The sequence below is a fragment of the Balearica regulorum genome, chromosome 1 (genome assembly GCF_011004875.1).
Source record: "Balearica regulorum gibbericeps isolate bBalReg1 chromosome 1, bBalReg1.pri, whole genome shotgun sequence".
Lineage (NCBI taxonomy): Eukaryota > Metazoa > Chordata > Aves > Gruiformes > Gruidae > Balearica > Balearica regulorum.
Genome location: NC_046184.1, coordinates 153,366,101 through 153,391,691, shown reverse-complemented (window position 1 = coordinate 153,391,691; position 25,591 = coordinate 153,366,101). Strand labels below are relative to the sequence as shown.

The 25,591-nt window shown below is 39.4% G+C and overlaps 1 protein-coding gene across 6 annotated transcripts in view; it reads left to right on the top strand.

Annotated features, from left to right (window-relative positions):
- ARHGEF7 (Rho guanine nucleotide exchange factor 7) overlaps positions 1-25,591 on the top strand; it is a 129,255-nt gene that overhangs the window by 64,450 nt on the left and 39,214 nt on the right. For all 6 annotated transcript variants that reach the window (XM_075740003.1, XM_075740040.1, XM_075740012.1 and 3 more), the window contains 4 exons: positions 4,688-4,776; positions 11,386-11,480; positions 11,766-11,861; positions 19,934-20,056. In XM_075740003.1, the coding sequence (XP_075596118.1) occupies positions 4,688-4,776; positions 11,386-11,480; positions 11,766-11,861; positions 19,934-20,056 (403 nt within the window). The remainder of the gene's footprint in view (positions 1-4,687; positions 4,777-11,385; positions 11,481-11,765; positions 11,862-19,933; positions 20,057-25,591) is intronic.

Sequence of the window (25,591 nt, the reverse complement as noted above, 5' to 3'; positions counted from 1 at the left end):
AGCCTGTTGCATGAAAATGAATATGACGTTAACTGGAAACATGACAGACAAGAGATAGGAGGGAATGTGAGAATGACAAGTAATTTGAAGGTGAGTAAAAGAAATACTTGCATATTAATGAAAATGGAATGAAACAAAGGATTGGGAACAATTGGGTAAATTGTCCTTTTACAGTCACTTAGGTAGATGTTTGTAAAGGATAAGATAACTTCATTTTATGATGGTTAGTGACATCTTACGTACTCCTTAGGGAAAGGTTACAGAAGCAGCTGCTCTAAGTTGTTTTGGTTCTGATGAGAATAATTATTTGCTGGAAGAATAGTGTTAAGAAACCTGTGCCAACCTCCCTCTCCACCCAAAGATGATCTGTTAAGTGAATTCTGTCTGATCAATCACTAGCCACAAGACACTTCATTATCAAGTGTAGCTGGGTGCAGTTGAATGTAATGCTTTGATCAGGAAATAAACTGATAGTGGTAACTTACCTCTTGGTTTCAGTCATCAGCTGGGTATGGTCTCTTCCAGTACTTGAGCAGATACTTGTTTGCTTTGGATTTGATCATATACTGTGCATGGTTTTATTGTGTTTTCAGCATTAACGTAACAGACTTACATCGGGACTGGGGGGAAAAGTAGGGAGAAGGGAAGAATTTTCCACATGGAAAAACTTGGTGTCTGGCTCAGGTCGCTCTCTTCCAGTGCTTTGATAAACAGAGCTTATATGCTAGAGTGGGCGAGGTGCTGTGGTTTTGCTAATATTTTCCAAAACCTATGGACTCTATAGATCTGTGGACCTGTAAGACCTTTATATGTTCCCAGTATGCTGAGCGAGGGTGACATCTGCTTGAAATACTCAATGAATTATACTATATGTTTGCAAAAGTACTGTAGTGTTCTCTCATGAAAGATAATGTTCTCTCATGAGAGCTGTGTGGTGTGGTCGACATGCTGGAGGGAAGGGATGCCATCCAGAGGGACCTTGGCAGGCTGGAGAGGTGGGACAGTGCGAACCGCATGAAGTTCAACAAGGCCAAGTGCAAGGTCCTGCACATGGGTCGGTGCAATCCCAAGCACGACTGTAGGCTGGGTGGAGAATGGATTGAGAGCAGCCCCGAGGAGAAGGACTTGGGGGTATTGATTGATGAGAAGCTCAACATGAGCCAGCAGTGTGCGCTTGCAGCCCAGAAAGCCAACCGTGTCCTGGGCTGCATCAAAAGAGGTGTGACCAGCAGGTCGAGGGAGGTGATCCTGCCCCTCTACTCCGCTCTTGTGAGACCCCACCTGGAGTACTGCATCCAGCTCTGGGGGCCCCAGTACAGGAGAGACATGGAGCTGTTGGAGAGAGTCCAGAGGAGGGCCATGAAGCTGATCAGAGGGCTGGAGCACCTCTCCTATGAGGACAGGCTGAGAGAGTTGGGGTTGTTCAGCCTGGAGAAGAGAAGGCTCCAGGGAGATCTAATTGTGGCTTACCAGTACCTGAAGGGGCCTACAGGAAAGCTGGAGAGGGACTGTTTATCAGGGAGTGTAGTGACAGGACAAGGGGTAATGGGTTTAAGCTGAAGGAGGGTCAATTTAGATTAGATGTTAGAAAGAAATTCTGTACTGTGAGGGTGGTGAGGTACTGGCACAGGTTGCCCAGAGAAGCTGTGGATGCCCCCTCCCTGGAAGTGTTCAAGGCCAGGTTGGATGGGGCTTTGGGCAACGTGGTCTAGTGGAGGGTGTCCCTGCCCATGGCAGGGGGGTTGGAACTAGATGATCTTTGATGTCCCTTCCAACCCAAACCATTCTATGATTCTATGATAGTAGATAACACATCTTTGTTTATGCTAAGAAAGTGATTTTGTATGTGCAAGATCAGGATTTTCTTCTGTGTAATGCATTGTGCAATAAGCTAATTGCAACAAGACAGTTTCTTATTCCTCCTTATGAAGCAAGGCAGTGCTTGGAGGCAGTATACCAAACATGACAGACAGCTGGACTGATTTGCTGAGTCTAATTCTGTGTTTCTGCAATAGAAATGGCCTTTGCATTTTAAAAGCTGAATGTTGATTATGGCTGTTCAGGCAAAATTATTTCAATGTGTGATTCTTTTTTGTGTCCTGTTTTTAAGTCTGAATGTGATGGTGTCTCTCTGATAGATAACTGAATCAGCTGAACAGCTGGTAATATAAATGACTACATATTTCAGCTTAGGAGAAGAAGTAAGTAGGGGAAGAGATGTATTTTTTTTACACCCTTTGGGATAACAAAGTAGCTGGTAGAAGAGCCAGATTTTTATGACCAGCCAACTTTCTCCAGATGAACAAGGGTCAGACATCTGTATTGTGATAAAATTGAGTGACAAGTTATTTACCTTTTTCCTTAAATAACTCTGTTTTTTCCTTTCATGCTTTTTGGGACATGATTAATAAACCTTTAGGTATTTAGTGAACCTGAAAGTTGCTATAAATTGTGTGAAATATGTAAGTCAAGAGCTTCCACAGAGAATGAAAGCTAATTACCAAGTTTGCCTAAACTACATCATTTTCATCGTTCAGTACGAAGAAACAAGTTGCAATTGTCTCATGAATAGCATTCTATGTAAATATATGAGTAGCTGTACATACAGCATGACTTTAGGTGCTTCTTTCACATTGAGTGTTTAATGACAAATCTGCTTGGGTTTATGGTTTTGTTTTAAGGGGACGGGAGGAGCCCTGTCACTTGGAATTACTTGGCTGTACAGCAGAGCACGTATGTACTGCAGGGCTGGTGGCTGAGGGCATCAGTTTTCCCAGCTGAGTAACTGCTGGGGCTAACAGGTTTTGTGCTGTCTGTCAGCTTATAGCTGACTTGGGGGTGTGGGTGGGTGATATTAACTGAAAGGATTTTGCTGTCATCTCTGAACATGGTAAGGAGAAATGTTTTGCCTGTGTTTGGCAGTTTTAAGACCGTGTTTTATTTTTAGAATAGCTTCTTTCAGGAGAGTTCCAGTGCAATACAGAGAAAATCCCCTTGAAGATACTGCATGCGTGCTTTTGGGGTCTGAGCTGCTCCTTATGGGCTGCTGGCTAAAGCCTTGGGTCCGGCTGGCCTGCCCGCTGCTCCTGGCACTGGAGATGAAAGAGTGCTCTGCATCTGTAGTCAGCTCACCTGAGCCTGCAGCATCTGTGAGGCTGCAACTGGGTAGCCTGAAGAAGCACTAAATTAGCCAAGATAGAGTCCAGCAGAGGCTAGTACCACACAGGCTCTCGTCCGCTTATGGTGGTGTTTTCTCTGGTCAGCTTTACTGTCTATGGGAATTTCCTGTAGCCAGCCCTTAGCTGGGCTGACTAGGCTTCTCCTGGACAAGCAGGTCTGTACTTGAGACTTGCATAATTTATTCATAGTGGCCTGAGGTATCAGGTGAACTAGAGTTAAATTATTCATCTATCTTTATTAAAATGTATTTGAAACAGGAACTTTTTTTAAAATAAAGATAAAACTTTAAGTAGGTATGTTTTGATGATGTGGGTGGTTTGGGGGTTTTTTTGGTTGTGGGTGGTTTTTGGTTTTTTTTTTTAATTTGTTTGGGGTTTTGGGGGGAGGGTGTTTTGGGTTTGTTTTTTTTACTGTCTGCCATTTTCTTGTGTGGATACAAATTCCTCAAATGTTTATTTGAAATTTGCATGTTAGACAACCCTGCTTATATAAAAAAACCCAAACCAACACCATAATGTCCTGATAAATACAGTCTCACAAGCATTCTCAGTGGTATGCAAAGTCAAGTGTGAGAGGTCAGAAAGAGATGCTGTAAATCATACTTGCTGATTCTCCAGCATGCAGCATGATGCTTGTGATTGTCTCTCCCCTCATCTTTGTTCCTCTGTGATTGACTTAAAGGGGGTGGTAGAGGTGGGAAGGGAGGCTTCAGGAGTGTGTTTTCTGTGCCTCTCCATTCTGGGAGTCAGCATGCAGGTAACTCTCAGGACTGTTGTTTTGATCTTGCAGGCTTATGTTGTCCTTCCAGTGACAGTATGTATTACTGAGGGGTAGACTGACTATGGCATTGTAGGAAGGATTGCATTTGTTGTTATGATGGACTCTATTCTCAATTGCATAAGCATTTTTATTTTTTACTTCATTAACAGAAACAGATAAGTTGTTTTAAAAGGTGATTTTTCTGGGATAGGCATCTGGTAAGTCACTCCGCTACTTGTATAGTGTTTTGATCACTATTTCAGCCACGTTGAGTGTTATGTCCCACCTCTGGTATTTTCAGCCTTTGATTGGTCACTTGCTTTTACCAAGTTCATTAAATTGACATTAAAACTTAGTAATACTTTTGTTTAAAAGTGCGTGTAGTGTTTGGAAATGCCTGTTGTATGGTGGGTTTTGGGTTTGTTTTTTTAATTGCAGTCTGTGATAATGGTCTGGGTTCTTTTTAAATAATTTTGGAAAAGCTAATTTTATTAACTGACTTTCTGGTTCCAGGGAAAAGAATGGGTGTTTTTATACTTGCCTTCATTGAGGCTAGAGTTTAATTCATTGTCAACATATAAACCATTTTGATTATTTGTCGATAATTTCAAGCAAATGTGTGTACGTTTCTCAGTGAAGCACTATTTTGACTGTATCTCATGATAAATATTTTAAAGCAGTTTGTTTGACCTCTAGTGTTGAGCTATGAAATTGCACCCCATTGACACACAAATATCTTATATTTCAGAAAAACCGGTCTCCCCCAAATCAGGTACATTGAAGAGTCCACCTAAAGGCTTTGATACGTCTGCAATTAACAAAAGCTATTACAATGTGGTGAGTGATCCTTTTTCCTCCATGTGAGCTGTTATATACAGTAGAATGTCACTTAAGAAAATGCTCTTACCAGCACAAAAAATTTGGCAATCTTGTCAGAGCCTTAGTGTCAAAACTAGATAGGTGTGTTAGTGAATTCTCATATAAACAAGATCATTGTTAATTTAATAGAATATGACACATATGGATTCTTAAGCATGATGCAAAATTATAGTCTAAAGTAAGTGAATAATAGGCATTTCTGTAATATATTATGCTCATTTTATTTGCTTTGCTAGTTGTTAATTTCCCTTTCTCCCCCACCCCCAAATCTACAGTCTTCTCCAGTCTCTATGAAACAATGAAATTCTGCTATGTTAAAATGATTAAGAATATTTTTGTCCTTTTTTTTTGAATAAGAGATTGAAGATTTTGAATGAATTTTCTTTCTTTGTATTTGTGCTTGTAAATCAACTCAATTATTAACTACGGGAACTTCTACCTTACACTGATGAATAGATTTCACAGCAGAAGTGGTATAGCCAGAGTAAGCCTTTAACATATCCTCAGGAATTCTTAACGTAGTATTCAGACCTTTGTAGTAGATCCATGTAAGAAATATATCAGACTCTTTTTAAACCTGGTGTTGTAACCATTTTGAGAATCCTTTATTTACTAACAGTAGATACCTTGGGAAGTGAAGAGCATCTTCCTGTTTTTGTTGACCACTGCTCCCTGCTGGTGTAAACCCCAAACCACAAGGTTTCTTTCCCTTTTCTTTGAGGCAGCTGTCATTTGTATTTACACTTTATTTGTCAGTTTTTAGCAGGGATCATAAAACATTGTTTTACACTTTCATCTTTTGTGGTTGTGGCATTAATAACACCAGCCACCTGGAAGAACAGAGCAGTTTTGCATATATTCCAATAATTGAAAAGAATGAAACAGCCTCCTGCTCCTCCCCCTGGCTTGCCTGGTGCCTCTTTAGCCATAAATCCATGGTAAAGGGAAGGCTGCAGTTCTTTGCCTATTGTATCCCATACCTGCTAGTCACAGTGGAAGGTACCTGTGCAGGCACACCTTCCTTCAAACTGCAGGAAGTAATGATCTTACCGTGCTACATCCAGCAACAAAATATAGGATAATTGTCACTTTCTTTTTTTTCACTATATCTCTTTATAGTAATTTTTTTCAAAGTTGCTGTAGCGTGTAGTAGCAAATATGTCTTCTCTATTGTTGTTTTGATGTTAAAACCTACATCTTTCAATACAAGTAAACTGAAGTGAACGCGGCAAAGAGAGGATTTAGTTCCTTCACTAGGCAGAAGATTGCTCTTACTTAAGTTTAACCCCTACCTATATTGAATTTTTAATCAAAATAAATTGGCAGCTGTCTTGAACACCAGTCCTTTAGATTTGGGTTAGTTTTGGTGAGGTTTTTTGGTTATTTGTTGGGTTGGGTTTTTGTGAGTGTTTTGTTTTTCTTTCTAAAAGTCAGTGGTAAATATATGGCTCGTGTATAATCTTATATTATTATTTCCCTATCAGATCTTAATCTGATGAAGAGCCAGAGTTGCAGCTGTTTAATTTGGGCTTAACTAAAACTCCAGTTTGACTGCGTCCAAAATGAATTGAATCTTGTGGTGGCATATTTTACTTTGTAGGAGCAATACAGACCATTTTTGGGGGGTAATAGTGTACTTCACTGAAAATAAAAGGAAGTAAATGTTTGAATTTGCATAAAACCATAGTTAAAGCAGCCAAGTTATATAAGGCCGTACAATTTTAAAATATCAACATTGGCTTCTGTGCCTTTTATAATCGTTCCCTGCATAACCTATTATCATAATAATGGAGAGTCAAGCTAGTATATACTTTGGGAAGCAGATAGCCATAGCTGGCTTTTAAAGTAGTTTAACTTTTTTTTTTTTTTTAATTAAACTGGTGATCATCATACCTAGTCTGGGAATTAGGTTGATTTTTATCTTGTTCAGGTGCAACTTTCTTGGTACACTAAACTGTCGTAATAAGATTTCCACTGTTTTGACTGCTAGTTATTTATTAACTCTTGATGCTATATTGGGGTGGGGTGCAGAAATTAGCAGTTCATAATAATATATATAGTAAATTAGAGCAGTGGGTCTGGAGTGCTGTTCTTAAATCTGTCTGCAGTGAATTGGATAATTGTCTTGTTTTAACATTTTTCCACAGTGTGACAAAACCCCTCTCTTTATTTTTTTAAGCTCACCATTTTATTCTTTTTGTTTAAAGAATGAGAGGCTGTGCTGTAGCATGCACTTTGTTTCACAGAAGTAAGACTTTACTGCTGTCCTTAAAACCTAAATTAGACCAGCTAGCATCTAGATTTCTTTGAAAAATACTAAGTGCTTCTGACAATATAACTATAAAATAATTATTAAAAATAATTATTAAATATTAATGATTTTTACATGTAGATGAGGCAAACAGCAGACCCATTCATTGAAGTGAAAGCAGTTTAACCTGAGCTGAGTTTTTGTTCTGTCTTAATATGTAAGCTGCAGACATGGGACTTCCCTGCACTAGAATTCTTATCGTCAGTCTTCATTGATAGCAAAATTGAGCCCCTACTAAGGTAGAAACAGAACATCTCCAAATAAACCTTTGGCAACTGGTAGCTAAAAGGATCTAGCCCAAGTTAGAGTCAACATTATAATCTATGTTAAAGGCTCTCTTGACAACCAAGCATGATTTGGAGCTGGTACTGTGGGACTGCTTGCTATTTTTATGTTGGGGCTATCTCCTATACAGCTATGTGCTGAGATCCTGTAAACCTCATGATTATTTATTGCTGGTCTTCCTAGGGAAGGATTTGTACAGGTGCAGGCAGGACCTCTAGGTACATTTGTTGGACAGAGGACAAAATGAAAGGGCAGTTCAGAGGAAGTTCAGAAAGTGGTAGGAGAGGCTCTGCTAATCTCCCTTTCTGGGAGAAGGGTTGGGATATGCTAAGGGAAAGATCCTTAATATAAAGAGGAGATTGCTTTCACTGCTTTCCTCTGTTTTTCACCCCCTTGTAAAGGTGTTCTTTATTTTTATGGATTCACAGAGCTCCATCTGAAGTTCATAACACAAATGACATACCTTCTAGTCTCTGTGTGCTTTATTGGCTCCACCTTGCACTAGGTGTTGCTGAGAAGACAGAGCACATTTGGTTTATGCTTACATTGTGCCTGGCTCGGGAATGCAGGTTAGTAGAGAACGACTACTGCTACAAGGTCTTGTCCTCCATAAAATGGTACAAGTCTATGGCAGTGTGTAGTATGAACCAGACTTGTGATCAAGCATGAAGCATTTTTCATGTAGAAGTAATTTAGTAACCTGTTACTGAAGAAGCAGGCATATCATTGCCGGTTATTCCCTGAAGACAGAGCAGGTGTTACTCTTTTATTTTTACTTGTTAATCCCTTGAGAATTTAAAACTTTCTGTCCAAAATAAAATTGGGTTATCTCTGCTTACAGAACAATTGCCTTGAGATTAAGGAGCTCTTCTAAAAGCAGGTGAAGAAATGGGCAACTTTCTCCTTAGTATGAGTATTTGGATGACCTCATTTTTCATTTAAGTGTTTGAGAAGTGATGGAAAATAAGCACTCCTTTTGAGGCCACACTTCTGAAGTTGGGTCAAGTGTTTGTGTTTACTGAAGTTCATAAAAGTTTTTTGAGGACCCTTGACATATGATATACTTGTGTGGTGCTTTACATTGCCCCTCTCAAGGGCCTGTTTTAAGGGGTTCATCTCTCAGATTCTCATCATCCAGGAAAATGAGACGTTGATCACCATTTTGCTGAAGTACATATTTCTGTTGAGTGCCTTACTCCTCCTATAAAGCAGGAATGTGCTACAGGATCATGCCCAAGCATAGCTATAACATCTGGTTTTTCTCCCTCTGATTTGGAAGGCGATCAGCTTCATGTAGGTCATTTAAAATCCAGGTTTGGGTGATAGTTTTTGCCTTGGGAAGAATGACTGGGGTTTTGTGTGACAGAATTCTTAACCATGCTTGAATTTTCCATGCCGTGTTATTGAGAGAGCTTGTGCTGTATGAGCTCAGTTGTCTGTGCCTGCCATTCATCAGTGTTAACGGATTGCAAAAGCTGCCACTTCAATGCTGCTCTTTGGGTACCCGGTCTTATCTGTGCAAATGTTGTGGTGGAGTTGTGGAAACAAGGTCTTTGAGGTCTCATGGGGTCTTGCAGCAGCCAGAACGTGCAGAAAGCAGGAAAGGGAAGAAAGGTGATTATTAGAGCGTGCGGGTGAGATGTGGACGTGAGGAATGTAAGTGTGCTCTGGTGCCAAAATACTGAGTTGCAATACTGACTACTTATCGCTTCAAAGCACAGTCTGAGTGTTTAATCCTTGTAGCTTCTCCGCGAGGTAGGTAAGTCAAGCTGGGAGGATGTGAGAATTCACAGAACTGATGTTTTAGAGCTATGCAAGCAGAATTATTCTTTTTAAAAGATGTGTTAGCACAGTGAACTGCTGGAGTAACGTAAAGCAGCATAAGTGTGTCTAGTACTCTGCATATGTCTTGTAGCGTATTTACAATTGCATTTATTTTCCTTTTTCCAATTTAGTATCAGCAATCTGATAAATGTTTTTAAGCTTTCCTGTTCTTTTTTTTTTCTCCCTCCTTTAAGTCTTTTTCTTCCAATCCCTTATTCTCTGTATTGCAAAAAAAATCCTCAAATAAAAATCCAAACCAGCAGAGGAAAATAATGGGAGTTGTGTATAACATGAAACTAGTTTTATTTCAAGCTTTTCAAACAGCTGTTTATAGCAAAGAATGGAAATACTCTTTGAGAAAGTGGAGAAGTGGTGCAGCCTTTCAAGATCTCTACCAAGTTTGTTGATTTTCATCTTTGAATATATTTTAATGCTGTTCAGTGCTTCTTTAGGACACTGTGTTTTTGTCCTTGGCTTTCAGACTCCTTTTCCTTACTAATGGCTCTGTAATGACTTTGGGTTGGAACATTTTTGTAGGAAGAGCCATATTGGAAAAGATTGGTCTTGCATTTAGTTTTGAACCTCATGGATCCTAGAGTACTTTTACACTTCCATTTTAACAGTTGACTGACTTTGTTTTATATGTGAATGTGGAGTTTAATTAGTGCTATGATCAATGGAAATTTCTTTCTTTTTTCCCTCCCTGGTCCAAAAAATAGCTTTGTTAAAATTTGTGTGCCCATGTTGTACTTCATGCTGTAGTTTCCTAGTTAGTAGCTGTAACTTTCCCTGTGACATTCTTCTGTCATAGTGTTTAGTAGAGAGTGGAGACATTTTAATCATCAGTTCAGGATTCAGATTTCCAACAAAAGAATGAACTCAGAAGTGGTCTGTGTGTGTGTGTCTGTCTCCAAATGAATAGAAGCATTCAAGGAATAAGCAGAATCAATGACACCAATGAAAGGAACAGTGAATTCTTCATTGACATACTGAACTATTTAAAGTTATTTCATCAGGTTTGCATTTAGAAATGAATGGCTTTTTTATTTCCTAAGAAAGAGTATTGACTACAACAGTGAATAATGCACTCAATTACAGTCGTTACTATAAATGCTGAAATGAGATATTACTGTAGGCTTGACAAATATGGCATGTAGCAAAATGAGAAGGTTTGTGGTGTGGCTTATGACCAGTGAATAGCAAAAAGTTTTCAAAGCTCAGCTATGTTCATTGAACTACATTTAGTTCTCGTGATTCTCTTGCTAAATCATTAACCTTTTGGAGGCAAAAAATCATTTGCATGCTAGAAGCACAGTAGAACTTGATGTGAATATATGGTAGGATATCCTAAAGCAGACTACCTGGAGATGGCCCAGTAAAATGCTTTCTTGTACATATTTGGGGTTATTCCAGTTGTTTGATTTATATTTGGCCAAAAAACAAGTGTGTGCTGTATTTTAGAAATTCTTGGCTTTACATCAGAGTCTGTTGTAATTTTCTCATGGTAGTGTATATTGTTGCACTCTTGGCTGAAGGCTAGGCAGCTCCATTTAAAAATAATGCAATAACGCTAATCATATTGCTAAGTAAAGTTGACAATTACTGAATATTAACAGATTTATAAATATCAAGACCTTCTAGATAGAAGAGTGCATCTGAATAAGTAAACGCTATGCTAGCAAGATCAGCTGCTGTGTGTTGTAATTGAGACTGAGAAAATGACTCTAATTGTTTGTTTCTCTTGCAACTTTTAATGTGCTTCACCAACCTCTGACAATCTTTGACTGTTTTGGAGTACACAGGAGGAATAGTGACTTCTAACTCCTAACTTTGGAAGAACACTGTATACCTTTCAACTTTTACAGTAAAAGTTTAAATGCAGTAAAATTCCTGTTAGCTTACCACTTTTTGTATGTGGCTAAAGCATGACTCATCATGTGTGTGCGATGTTGTTTCCTCCCCTGTGAATTTCATAAATACATAGTATGTAATGCTTTCTTGCTGGTATTTAATTTTTTAATGTAGGAACATTCATTTAAATTTTCCCAGTGCTAAGTAAATTTTAGTATGTTTTGAAAATGGTATTGATTTTTTACTTTTAAGTATCTCTTAAAAAAATACCAATTAGCAACTGTCATTTATTGTAGGTGCTACAAAACATACTAGAAACAGAAAATGAATATGCTAAGGAGCTGCAAACAATACTTTCAAACTACCTGCGACCATTACAAGCCAGTGAAAAGTATGTGAGTTTGTTTTGGTGTTTTAAAATTAAGCTTGAGGTTTCTTGTGTATTGGGGAGGGTTTATGTGGTCCAAACTTCAATTTCAATGTTAATGTATATTTTATGTGGACTGGGAGAACCTTGAGGCAGGGCTTGCTTTTATTCAGTTTGTTTGCTGACTAAGACAGTCTGGCCCTTCATCTAAGAACTAGTAAGCATTTTCTTTTAAGGTTGTAGGCTTTATTAAAGCACAATTAGTCAATAACTGCAAACCTAAACACCTTTTATTTACCTTGGCTCCAGGTTAAACTCAGCAAATACTTCATACTTAATGGGGAACCTGGAAGAAATAAGTTCTTTCCAGCAAATGCTTGTACAGTCTCTAGAAGAATGCACCAAGTAAGTACTATGCATACCAGATACTGTAAAATTCTAACAAGCAAATATTTTTTTATTATTTTACTTGACATGTATGTTGTTTGAGATAAAATTTTGTTCCTCTCACTTTAAGGATAGCTGCTACAGCAGTACAATAGTAGACGTTTGAATAATGCATTGATTACTTGTGCAGATAGATACTGGCCCTAGGATGCAATTGCAGAGGTAGGAATTTTGATGTAGTTTGGAAACAATTTTATGAGTTTCCATGATGCAATTGCATAGCAGTGGAGAAGTGTATTTTGTTTTGGAGGCATGAATTTTAAGTCTTTTCTCAAAGTAACAGAGAGAATGAAGGGAGCTCATATTGTGATGGAATAGTGGAGGAGTGGGTAGGTTGGGTGAAGGATGCTGTATGAGAATGCTGGTGCTTAGTATTCTTCTGACCTGGACAATGGTGGTCGTCAAAAATCATAGAATCATAGAATGGTTTCAGTTGGAAGGGACCTGAACTATCATCTAGTTCCAACCCGCTGCTACAGGCAGGGACACCCTCCACTAGATCACATTGCCCAAAGCCCCATCCAACCTGGCCTTGAACACTGCCAGGGATGGGGCCTCCACAGCTTTTCTGGGCAACCTGTGCCAGTGCCTCACCACCCTCACAGTACAGAATTTCTTTCTAACATCTAATCTAAATCGACCCTCCTTCAGCTTAAACCCATTACCCCTTGTCCTGTCACTACACTCCCTGATAAACAGTCCCTCTCCAGCTTTCCTGTAGGCCCCTTCAGAAACTGGTAAGCTGCAATTAGATCTCCCTGGAGCCTTCTCTTCTCCAGGCTTGAACAATCCCAACTCTCTCAGCCTGTCCTCATAGGAGTGGTGCTCCAGCCCTCTGATCAGCTTCGTGGCCCTCCTCTGGACTCTCTCCAACAGCTCCATGTCCCTCCTCTACTGGGGCCCCCAGAGCTGGACGCAGTACTCCGGGTGGGGTCTCACCAGAGCGGAGTAGAGGGGCAGGATCACCTCCCTCGACCTGCTGGTCACACCTCTTTTGATATAGCCCAGGACACGGTTGGCTTTCTGGGCTGCAAGCGCACACTGCTGGCTCATGTTGAGCTTCTCATTAATCGACGCCCCCAAGTCCTTCTCCTCGAGGCTGAAATGTGCTGGGAGAGGCGTGCAGGATAGGCAGAAAGAGCAGTCTGAAGAAAAAACTCACCCTCTATGCCTGTACTGTACTGTATAGGAAGCATGAAGCACAGAAAAAAGGGAATGAAGATACCTTTCCTCCTTCCGTAGGTGTGAAGTGATAGCTGGATATTTTTCAGCTTGTACCTCAGCACTTGGCGGGTGTTAGAAAGAAGGTGACCATATCACATTTGCATTGTCCTAACAATTTTCTAGTGTTGAAACTCCACTGAAAGTGGAGTTCCTGTTCCTAACCTTGGTTGTGTCCTTTTCCTTGCCTGTGTTCTGGTTTTGTCTCACCACATGGTGAGCTAAGGCAACTTGCTAATCCAAATTTGCTTGTTTTCTGCCAAGTCAGTCATTTGAATTGCTACTGAGGGCTTAGACAAGTTTCAGTCTGCTGGGAGTACTTAGCTGTGAGAAGGAATGAATGTCTTGGATGAAGGAGAAAATACCTCTTTTGGCAGCAGTGATCCTTAGATCAGCTCGGTGTGTCTTGTTTTGACCTCTCCCTCCTCTTTTCCTCTGAGCTGCTCCACATGAAGAGGAAGCTTTGTCATGACAAAGTATAAGCTGCGTCCCCACTAGGCAGTAATGTGTGTCTGGGTGTGTTGCTGACTTTGGATCCCATGTCCTACCACCTGGCTTTTCTCCTTCTCTTCTGCCTCTGGACAACTTAGGCTGCAGAGAATGGAAAGGAGGACCGTGTAGTTCAGATGACTGTTGAGCAGTGGAATGGAAACATTCTTGAAATGGCCTTTCTTCCATACTGTGTTTGAGAAAGAAGAATATTCTTTCTGACAAGTTAGACTTGATTAGTTAAGTGTCCAAATCCCCGAGAATGACAGTTTGTCCACATACTTAAATGTTTCCTTTCTTTTCTTGTCACTGTGCTTTGTTGTATCATTATTTTGTTACCATGATTTTGTTTCTGTGAATCAGAAGTTAGGGAAATTATGTATCTTGCGTGAACAGACTGTCATCTTTTAAAACTTTTCTATAAGGTGGTCTTTAAAAAAAAAAAAAAAGAGTAGAAGAGCATATGCATTTAAACAAATATTAATGCAAGCTTTGTTTTAACTTGGTATGTAGGTTAATGCAATATCATAATGTAGCTTCAAGCTCAGAAAGCTTATTTAGAACTCTTTCCTCAATGTAAACTCTATTAAAGCAACTTCTCATAATGTCTTTTTTTAATTCTTCCTGCTAAGTGAAATCTTGCTGTATAATAAATTAGCAATGTAATGGATGCTAGTAGGTGAGCAGAGGAAGTGATGCCCCAGGGTTACTGAAGGGTTACTGCAAATGTTTTGTATTATTTATTTCATAAATGTGCTGGTCGTGCCCAGTTGTATTTTCAATTTAATTTTCATCATAACATATTGACTTGAGTGTCCAGCTTCCTCTTGTTTTGAACCTAATCCATTATAATTTCCATCATATAGAAGAATGCTTGCCCTGCTGCCTTGTTTTTTGTCATTTTGCCATGGTTTTTTGGCTGGTGAACCTGTTCTGTAAACTCAGAGTAGCTCCTGGGCTGAAAATAGATTTATCATTTTATTTTATTTTTGGCAGAGACCTTATAGCTCCATCATTCAGGCACTTCATATTGCAGTATCCAGTGTGGTGGTGTTTTTCTGATGTTTGTCAGAATGACCAAATGCTGATGTCCTGCCAGTTGTAGTGCTGCCAGCCTACGTTGCTTGACAAATTCCTGTTCTGGGGTATGAGTGTTGAATGGTTTTTTTGAATTCCACACTCTTCTCAAATCAGTTTGTCATTTGAGTTTTCTTTTAACAAATCCTGGCGTGTACTTCAGTGACAGAAACTTTCTGGTGCTTTTCTTCTTGCCTGCACTGTTTTGGCTTATTTAATCCTCATGTTGTTAAACATTGGGTTGCATGGTTTTTTTCAGAACACATAATGCTGTAGTGGGCACTCTTGTATTTTGGGGGAAGTAGGTTTTTGGGTGTGGTTTGGTTTTAGTTGTGTGCTACCCTGCCCCCAGCCTCGAAGCTCTTCTGGTGTATTGGTAAAGGTTTGTCCTCTTTGAAGTATTGCTCTTTGGGTGTTTTTGTAGCAGGAGATCGAGCCGATGTCTCCTGCTGAAAAAAACCCCGTTCTTCCATTCACCTGGGAATAGAAGCTGTCAGTCTATGGCTGTACTTCTCAGTAAGGGGAGGGACATGACGCGCAGGCTAGCCAGTGACACCATCTCCTCTGTAGCAAACTGAAGGCATTGACTGTCTTTTAGGTAGTATCATGGACTTCTCTCCTTGCCCCATAGTAGCTGTAGCTGGATTTTGCCTTCTCTTTCTCTCATGTCCCCACTCTTGCAGTCACAGTAACTGTGTTGTTTTTCTTTATCTTGTTCTGTTTGAATGCAAGCAGATATTTTATGCTGTGGTTTTGGAGTGCAGATACAAATTGGGTCTGTTAAAGGTTTATCCCAGTCTCTTGCTTGCTTTTGGTTATTGTATGAAAAGAAATAAGGCTATCAATGTTAAGTGAATTTGAACACAGTGTCTTCAGATTGCCTGAAACAAACATGCAAATTAACTGCTGTCTGAGAGGTTACACAAATAGTGAAAGGTATGGTTGTGAAGAGAGCATTAAAAATTAGACTGATGGCTTGTGAATAAGTTGAGTACTGCCTCCATTTGTGAAAACAGTAGCTCAGAAAATTGTGAAGTGTCCCACCTTATTTCAGCAATCCTGTTGACTCTGAAGCCTTAGGAGATAACACCTAATCTTGTGTTTCTTCACAAACTACATCCCTTGGAGTCATTAATCACAATTAGCCCATAGTAACTTTTGCAGATCTTCACTTGTTCTGGATCTTCTCTGCTGTCAGCTTTTGAAGTTCAAGACATTCTCTATACTGACCTGCAAGCACAGCAAACTTAATGATGTTTCAGCTCCTTCAAGAGGCTGAAAGAGGGGCGGGAAATTCTACTGTTTATCTGTCTCTGGGAGAAGATAGGGAAGAGCAGAAAATGCCACCCAGATAATTGAAAGTTTCTAGTTTGTGGCAGGTTCTGCAGGTGTGTGTGTGTGTATATATATATATTTATTTAGACAGAGATTGCTGCATGACCCTTATGGTAACCACAGAGTCAAGTTAAATTTAGGGACATCTGATCTTTTCCTTCCAAAAATAAACCATACAATGCTGATTACATTTTGTTAGCTACTTTTCTTTTAAAATTGCCTCTGTTAGCCTGTGTTTAAATTTGTCTGGATTCATCACAGTTTTCAGTCTTTCCCAGAACGTTGTAATGCCCACTGACACCAAAACTAAGGCACGTTTCTTCAGAACATGCAGGACATAATTAGATATTCTGTAATGTCAGTCTTTTTCTGTTGGCTGCCAGTCTAGCTCTAGTCCAGTTCTGATTGCTGGTTGTGATCAGAATCTTCAAGTAAGCGTAGTAATTGAGCAACAAGATATTTTCTTTCTTTCTTTTCTCCAATTTTCATGTGGTGGGAACCTGTTTTAAGTCTGGAGAAACAGAACTGATAGCTATCGGATGTAACTCCAACAAGCAGGTAATCTGTTAGGTAGTTAGATGAACTGGTATGATGATCCCTCTTGCATGTGTACAACAGCAGAGACTTTGTTACGGTGCCCTGATTCTGTAGATGAAATTAAAACATGTCTTTGTCCTTTTTATTACGGGAGTTATTATCATTTATATATATGTATAAATACTGTATTTATATGTGATTCATTTTTAATTAAAGTATCAAATACGAGAAGAATATTGGGATGACAACTTCAGAATAAACTGTAAAGTAACTATGCTCTTTATGGAGCACGTTAATTACTAAAAAGTTTGTATGATGTGGCGATAGGCTTTTAATTGTGTTTTTTTCAGCAGTTAAAGGAGGTACAGATAACTTACTAATTTTTCCTCTAAAAATAGTAGAACACTTGCAATTAATGCATGGATTAGAAAAGTCAAAGGGCGTGAGTTGCCACCCCCCCCCATAAAGTCTGTTAACTGTCTTAATTCAACAAGAAACATGGAGTATAAAGTTGCAGTGCATGTGCAATGTGTAACAGAGAATAATGTCAGTCTTTTATTCTGCTAAAGAACAGCAGACTGAGAAGACACAGATGTCTGCTTGGTGCGAACAGACATAATTTACTCTCCCCCAGCCCCAGCACTACAGCATGAAAAGGCAATTTAACCATTTTCAGCAACTGTTTATTGGGACCTCTTACTATTTAATTCTGAGTTATATGCCTTGAATATGTCTTCAGAGTTTAAGACTTCTGCTGCATCTATTACTTGAAGAATGTATCATTAGCTCCTGCTTAAATTTATTAAAGGAGACCAGCTGCTAGGCAGGAAATGCTGCTTGGAAGGCTGTAAGAATAGCATTCCCGTGGTGTTCTGGGGAATGCCCCTGGTTTTTCCCTAAATACCTGCAGAAGCAGCCACTCTGATTTCAGAATTTAAACTTCTCTTGAAAGAGAAGGAAAGATGCAGACAATAAAATACAGGCCCTAGCTGTTAATGTAAGGAGCGCTGATGATGTGATCAGAGTGTAATCTGGCATGATGTAGTAACTGGGGATTCAGCTGTCATAAGGAAGCGTGTTTCCCTGCCTCGCATTTTGAATACCTGTACAGTCAATTTTGACTTCATATTGGGTAGATCTTCCCACATTGTACAGAGGGACTGTACAGCTTAGCAGGAGACAGACTTCTTGTTTTGACCTTTGGGGGAATATTTCTTGGGATCATCTTGGGATGAACTCTGAATTTTAACTACTATGAGCAAACCCAAGGACTGGGACAAGAGGACTGTGTTTGAGCAGGATGGGAACATCCCTGCCTGGAGGAGCAGCTGTCCTGTGAAGCTGAGCAGTTCTTTTCTACTGGAGTTCACTGGAGCATCTCTCACTTTTCCAGAGGGAATATGTTAAATATTGATGTTAGAGACTTTATGCACATGTTCAGGACAATTACAGAAAATCTTGACTTTTAAAAAAAAAAGAATAAAATTTTTAAATAAAAACCATACTCTTCCAGAGAGAATTGTTGGAAGTAATGTTAGCATGAAACCTTTTATGCTAACAGTATGTCTGTTGAGTACTTACTGAGGACTCATCTAGCTTTAGAGCAGCATGGAGCACTGGTTTTAAGAGCAGTTAAAATGGATGAGAACAACAACAAAACCCACTGTTTGTCTCATCTTACAAACAGGCTGAAGCAAAGACTTGGCATATTTATGTTATGAGATGCAATCTTTATGCAAGGAGAGGAAATATATGGAGAAATTGAAACATTTAATCTCCTTGCATGTGTTGTACAATGGGTTTAGACAAGGCATCGGGGATAAGCTTGTAGTCTAGGACTACTGAAAACATAGTGTCCCGTTTTCTGGTTAACTTCAGTGTGGGTTATACAATTGTCTATTGGCCATATAACGTAGTGCTGAAGAGGTTTAGTCCTTCAAGTGCGAGCTGCTCTGTAGAAAATAAAGTTTCATGCCTTCCAGCACTCTTATGATATTCGTTAGTCCAATTTATTCTTCCTCACATAGGAAGAAATCTAGTATGGATGTTTTTGAGTGGTTCTGAGAATGGTGAGACAGTAGCAGTAGGGAAGCATGTCTGGTTAGAGTCTATACTTCCTCCCATCAGTTTGTGTTTAAAATTTAGAACAATTTTCAAGTTAAGGTATGTGAGTGTGCTTTTATTTGCATCTGAAGTATGCAGCTTAAAGAGATCCTAAGAATAAGACTGGGAGGGTTGCAATTTCCACCTCTCTCCCCCCCTTGCTTATACAGATGCAAAATCAGAAGTCAGACTTTTACTATCTATTGATTGTACCAGTTCTAAGCTGGTGCCACGCAGCCATGTTCAGATACGTATACTCCAGATATTTTCTTACTGCAATTAGAAATGACAGCTTCTGCTAAAACCTTTTCAAAAATACAGTGTATATTCATGTTATCTTTCTTCATACTCTGTCTCCCTTTGTGTGAACAAATGTGTGCATATTCCTCTGACAAAAGTGATCAGAATGGATTACTTTCACACAGTCTTGGTGGACCTAAGCTTTTTCTTTTAAATGCTGTTTCTTTTGCTGAGTCATCTTTTTTCAAAGTCATTGAGGCTGCTGTTATTTAAGCACCATTTTGTGCTAGACAAAATAAGCTCTTTGAATAGAACTGTGAAATTTTCCTTCACTGTTTAGCAAATGTGGTGTTTTCGAGCATGAAAGACGAAGAAAGTATGAGTTATAGGAAGTATTTCTGTACTGATGGTGGTAAAGCAGCAATCTTGACCTGGTTACAAACCAATGTAAAAGTGCTTTATGGTCCTTAATAAGCAAGATGAGTGATAATTGTGTAAAACCAGCCTGTTACTGCATTGGAACTGGCTTCTATTTATGCTTTCAGAGTTTAATATGGTACTTAGATCTTTTAATGAATATTTCAACCCTATCATCTCTGCTGGTGTAGAGTGGAGAGAAAGAATCCTGAATGCTGAAATTTTAAGATTTGGCATGGCATATATGAACGGATAGTAAACTGAACAGATAGGTATGTTGACTGAAAATCAGGTGCTAATTACCACTTATTCTTGAAAAAGTTTTGCTGAATGACCATCTTGCAGGTATGTACCATATTTTGCCTATACTGTGGTGGTGTAATCAGGCCTAACAGTTCCAGGGTTGAAGCTGTAAAGAAGGAAGAGAAAGGTGTTGGTTGCTGGTCAGTGACCATAGAAATTTATCTGTTGATCTTATTTAAAAAAACCAAAAAACAAAAAACCAAAAATCAAACAAAAAAAACCCAGCATATACTGCTTTTCCAGGCTTTAATTTATTTCTGTGTCTGGTTGGTATTACCGTCATTTTGTCTTTATTACTCTGTTTTTAGGTTGTCTGAGGCTCAGCAGAGGGTCGGAGGATGTTTTCTAAATTTGATGCCACAAATGAAAAGCTTATACCTTGCATACTGTGCCAACCATCCATCAGCAGTAAATGTTCTCACAGAACACAGGTACGTTTACTTTGCAGTCTTTTAAGTCTGATAGAAAAAAAAATGCATAAAATACACTTGTGTTGTAAACCTGTGATGTCTCTCTTGACACAGATTTGGTATGGTAGAGCTTGTTTAAGGAAAAAAAGCAGTAGTATATTTTTTAAAAAAAGACAAAACCCCCTACAACACAAAGTTCTTCCATGTGATCAGGACCATCTTGTCACTTTTGGCAGTGTGTTGTCAACTATTTGAGAGCATTTCCTCATTTAAAGAGCACACGCTGGACTCTTATGTAAAAGAAAGCATACCGATTGACATCTTCGTTTAAAAGATGTCGAGATCAAAACAAGTTTATGGAATTATGGCATAATTGACATGACTACTAGTAGACAATTGATGAATTGTAAGTTAGCCCTGTAAAAGCCTGTGTGTACTGAACTTTATAATGGTATACCCTTAGCTTTACTTCTGAGCGATATGAAAGGAGTGTGAGCTTTTCAAGTTTACCAAATTAATGTTTCCTGTGCGTAAGAAATAGGATGCTGAGTTAACATGATAGGGATTGCTCAGCTTTTGGGACTGACCTTGAATTTGCATAGAAGATGCCCTGTATCACCTTGAGGGAAGAGAGTTGAGGCCAGAATTTGATTCAAGACGTCTGTTTTCACAAACTTGTCCTGTGTATCCCTCTGATGAGCGCATGCTGCAGAAGCTGTTAATTTGGGGCTCTTTGTTTCCTTGTGGTGCGTGGCAGAACTGTGACCTTCTCTTGAAGGTTAGACATAGGACAAATTCTAGCAGGATATCTGTTTTTTTCCCCCTCCCTGCTTTGTCTTGTTGTGCTGGACCAAAGTAATTGCATATTCTTCATTGTTCCTAAACAAAGAGGAGCGTAAATGAGTTATATACTATAGTGTTAGCATTTTCCAAGAACTTCCATTTTAACAGCAACAATATGTGGCATGTTTGTGAGTTTTACTCATAATAGTATAAATAAAAAACCCCTTCTAGCTACCAAATACTATGTACTACCATTTATGTCCGTAAGACACGCAACCATGTTCCAACACCAATTTGAAAAATCAAGCTGGAAATTCACATTGCAATTTAGGCAGACAGAGGGTATTTTTTTGTCAGAAGCAATGACAAAATTAAACAAAATATGTTCAAAACCCCCTGATGAAACTCTTTACTGTTTGTTTTCTTTCAAGTGGCCTACTTCTAGTACCACTTTCTGTAAATGGTAAAATATTTAGCTGATCCACACCTATGGGTTTTTTAATACTCTTAGGGTTAGATTTTGTTCGTGACTGTATGCTCTTTCTGGGATTTAATCTATAGTCAGAAGACATGGAGTGATAGCTAAGTGATCATCTGCATTTCTTAAGATTTGGAGATACTTTTAAAGGATTATCATAACTTTCAGAACTCTTGGAAAACAGAGGGAATAGCCATGTCTGAGAAATTGTGACAAAAATGTGAGGAAGGAAAACTATTTGTTCTGGAGATGGAGAAGAGTAGCATTTCTTCTCTTCTGTGTTGCTTTGGGTGTAGGTTGTTCTAAGAAAAATTCAGCTTCTGGTTTGTAAAGTCAGCTTGATATCAAATTCTGGTGGAGTCAATGCAAGTATAGAGCAGTGAAGTAATTTGTATGTGGAAGTAGGTTCAAAGCAATTGTGCTGTTTTTAAGAGATAGCTCAAGGGGAGGTAAGTTGTGATAAATGGCTTTCTTTAATGCTGTTGTGTTGCCAGGCATGAGTCAACAGAAGTGAATGCTGGTTTTTTCTTAATTACCCTTCTTTTATTATTCTAAGCCCTTCATTTTTGTTCAACACCATTGCTGTAGGTAGCAAGTGGCTTGACTAAAAATTCTGCTTGAGACAGATGCCATGAAGAAATCAGAAGGTGGCTTTAAGCAGGTCTGAAACTTTTCCTCTCAGAATGCCAGAAAGCTTTTAATTGCGTTGCTTTAAAGGTGGGGAGGGGAAAAGACTTTTCTGCCAAGAATAACAGACTGATTGAAGGCAGGAAGAAAAGGAAAATACTCAGAACTATCTCCTTGTTTATTTAGTTTAGATGTTTTTATTATGTAAAAGCATCCCTAGTAAACCTTAATGTTAAAAAATTATTGTGAGGTTTGAGGGTAGTCATGATTGTAATAATAATGAAACAACTACACTGCAGTGAATACCAGATTAATAATGAGCTGGAATTTTTCAGAGATGTCAAAGACTGAGACTTAAGACTTTTAAGAAACAGTGATGATTTGTTGGCTGGTTTTGCATTACAGTTTTAGCAGAGGGTCCAAAAGCATTACATGTGCTTTAATACCAGCAAAAATATGGCAGAGAAATAGATGTTTGCTGAATTCTTGAATTTGAATGTCATGTTTGTAACAGCTGTGCTATTCAGTAGCATTTTAGAGGGAAAAAGAACAGTCTGGAACGGTTTGATTTGGAACATAAATTCTTACTGTCTACAGCAGATTATTTCTCGCCATGAATTCTGCGCACTTCATAAACTGAACATACATGCATTAACTGTGCTTCTGAAAGCCTTTCTACAAGAAACCTAGCAGATCATTTTAAGTCAGACTCTTAACATCACAGCATTAGTTGCAGTTTAGTAAGTTCACTTGCTTTTGTTGGGAACCATACCAACAAAAAAGAAACAAAAAAATTTCCTAGATAATTGCTCTAGGTGACACTTCAGAAACTTTACCTCTATTTTGGTTTTTAATTTTATAAAAGATACTGGTTTTATTGTTGTGTTTTTACTGTCGCTGACTAAAAACAACTTAAAGGAAATTGGCTATCATTTTGAAGCATTAACTGTATTGTTTCTTTAACCGACTGGATCACTGTAACATCAAAACTGTAAGCAATCATCTGGTTTGGAATATTACATGTATGAGGTTTTTATATGTCATTTTCTGAAGTATCAAATGTGCTCCTGGAGTAGTGTTGTAATATGTCAAATGTCATTGACATCTGCTAAAGACTATGTGTGTATGTATGCATATGCACAGATAAAACCTGACCATAATTAACTTACTCAGAATTATTTTGGACTTCTAGTCAAAGGGTTCTTTTTTTGAATAGCATTTTTGTGAAGTCGATTCTAAATAGCAGTACTTGGGATGGGGCTGGAGATTTAAAAGGGACATTCAATTGGAATGTGACTATCTTTTGTTTTTCTTCTTTTTTTTTTTTTCCTTTCTTTCTTAAATGCCATTCAGTATGAATGCTAGCCTGTGTTTCCTCCTTCTCTTCTTTGTCATTTGCTTCTTGGTCATATGTAGCAGCAACATGGGGGCATATATTCAATTAGTACAAAATAAGAGAGAGAGCACGTTTATATAAGTACACAGTCGGGGTGAAGGGGGTTAATTATATTAATGGATAAGAGATTTTTCATGTTCAGATCTTCAAAGCTGCAAATATCTTTCATTTCTTTAAGTTAATTATTAATAGTCAAACTATTGAAATGAATATCATTGGAGACCTGAGCCTATGTGAATATGCAGAAATGGGAATAAACCTAATATAGCCCATACAGGAATTCAGGTTCCAGAGCTGCATATTTCTGAGGTTGTATTTGCCTCTGATAATCACAATAATAATAACAACAACAAAATCTTTCTGTTAAGTTTGGGAACAGATTGTCGTCTTGATTCCAGTTGTGGCACTGTAAGTTTTATCCAGGTGATAAGAATTGGTACTCAATTTTTCCAATTTCCTACAATCTTGAAATTTGGTAGGTACTTTTTCTCTCAGGAGTTGTTTCAGAGCCATTGCATATTCTTTCCAAAATTAAAATTCTTTCTGTGTAACAAATTGTGGTGGGTTGACCCTGGCTGAGGGCCAGGTGCCCACCAGAGCAGCTCTATCACTCCCCTCTTTCATTAGACAGGGGAGAAAAGGTACAATGAAAAAAAAAAAAACTTACGGGTCGAGATAAGGACAGGGAGAGATCATTCTCTAATTATCATCACGAGCAAAACAGACCGAACTTAGAGAGGGAATTCATCTTATTTATTACTAAGCAAAACAGAGTAGAGGAATGAGAAATAAAATCAAATCTTAAAAACACCTCCCCCCACCCCTCCCATCTTCCCGGGCTCAACTTCACTCCCGGCTTCAACCTCCGCCCCCCCCAGCGGCACAGGGGGACGGGGAGTGGGGGTTACGGTCAGTTCATCACACGTTGTTTCTGCCGCTTCTTCATCCTCAGGGGGAGGACTCATTGTTCCCCCGCTCCAGCGTGGGGTCCCTCTCACGGGAGACAGTCCTTCACGGGGTGCAGACCTTCAGGAGCAAACTGCTCCAGCGTGGGTCCCCCACGGGGTCACAAGTCCTGTCAGCAAACCTGCTCTGGCGTGGGCTCCTCTCTCCACGGGGCCACAGGTCCTGCCAGGAGCTTGCTCCAGCGCAGGCTTCCCACGGGGTCACAGCCTCCTTCAGGTGTCTCCACCTGCTCCGGCGTGGGGTCCTCCACGGGCTGCAGGTGGAATCTCTACACCCCCTCATCCTCCCTCCATGGGCTGCAGGGGGACAGCCTGCTTCACCATGGTCTTCACCACGGGCTGCAGGGGAATCTTGCTCCGGTGCCTGGAGCACCTCCTCCCCCTCCTTCTTCACTGACCTTGGTGTCTGTAGATGTTCTTACATCTTCTCACTCCTCTCTCTGGCTGCAAAAGCGCTCTCTAACTGTTTTTCTCTTTCTTAAATATGTTATCACAGAGGCGCTGATTGGCTCGGCCTTGGCCAGTGGCGGGTCCGTCTTGGAGCCGGCTGGCATTGGCTCTGTCAGACACAGGGGAAGCTTCTAGCAGCTTCTCACAGAAGCCACCCCTGTAGCCCCCCCCCGCTACCAAAACCTTGCCACGCAAAACCAACACACAAATCCAGAATTTTTAAGAATTCAGTCATTTTTCCTTAGGTCCATTGTTGTGTCTTAAGGCACTGGTTAGAGCTGAAGAGGTGGAGCTCATCAGGTACAGCAGAGTAGTGGCTCTTGCGGAGATTAGCGTTTTGCACGTTTCCACCACTGCTTCTTAGCTTGTTCCCTTCTCTCGTTGTGGCTATAGCGCCACTGTATGCAATCCCTATTTTATTTACTTTATTCCGTAACAGTCATAACTCTTTGGCTGCATTGTATGAGGTTTCAGTTTCTAATATCCCTTAGTTTTTCTTGAGAAACCCAGTTCAAGTCCAAGTGTAGGTGTTACTTTTGGAGAGAATTTTGGTAGCTGGTGAGAGCAGAACTGCCTCCAGGGCTTAGTGTTTAGTCAAAGTATCATTGATTGCTGTGTGTGCTTTTGATCATAGACATGTGTTTGCCTTCCAGTAAGAGAAGAAACAGGATGAGCAACCTAAGGCATGAAAGAATGAATTTCCCTCAAATAAATTAAAAAAAACCAAACCCAAACATTTGGATACAAAGTACAGAAATGGATAATTGCAGTGGAGTAAGGAGTCCCAGGAACATGAGATGTTACCTACCTGGGGAAGATCATAAGCCACAAAGTTTAATGCAAGGGGAAAAAAAAAA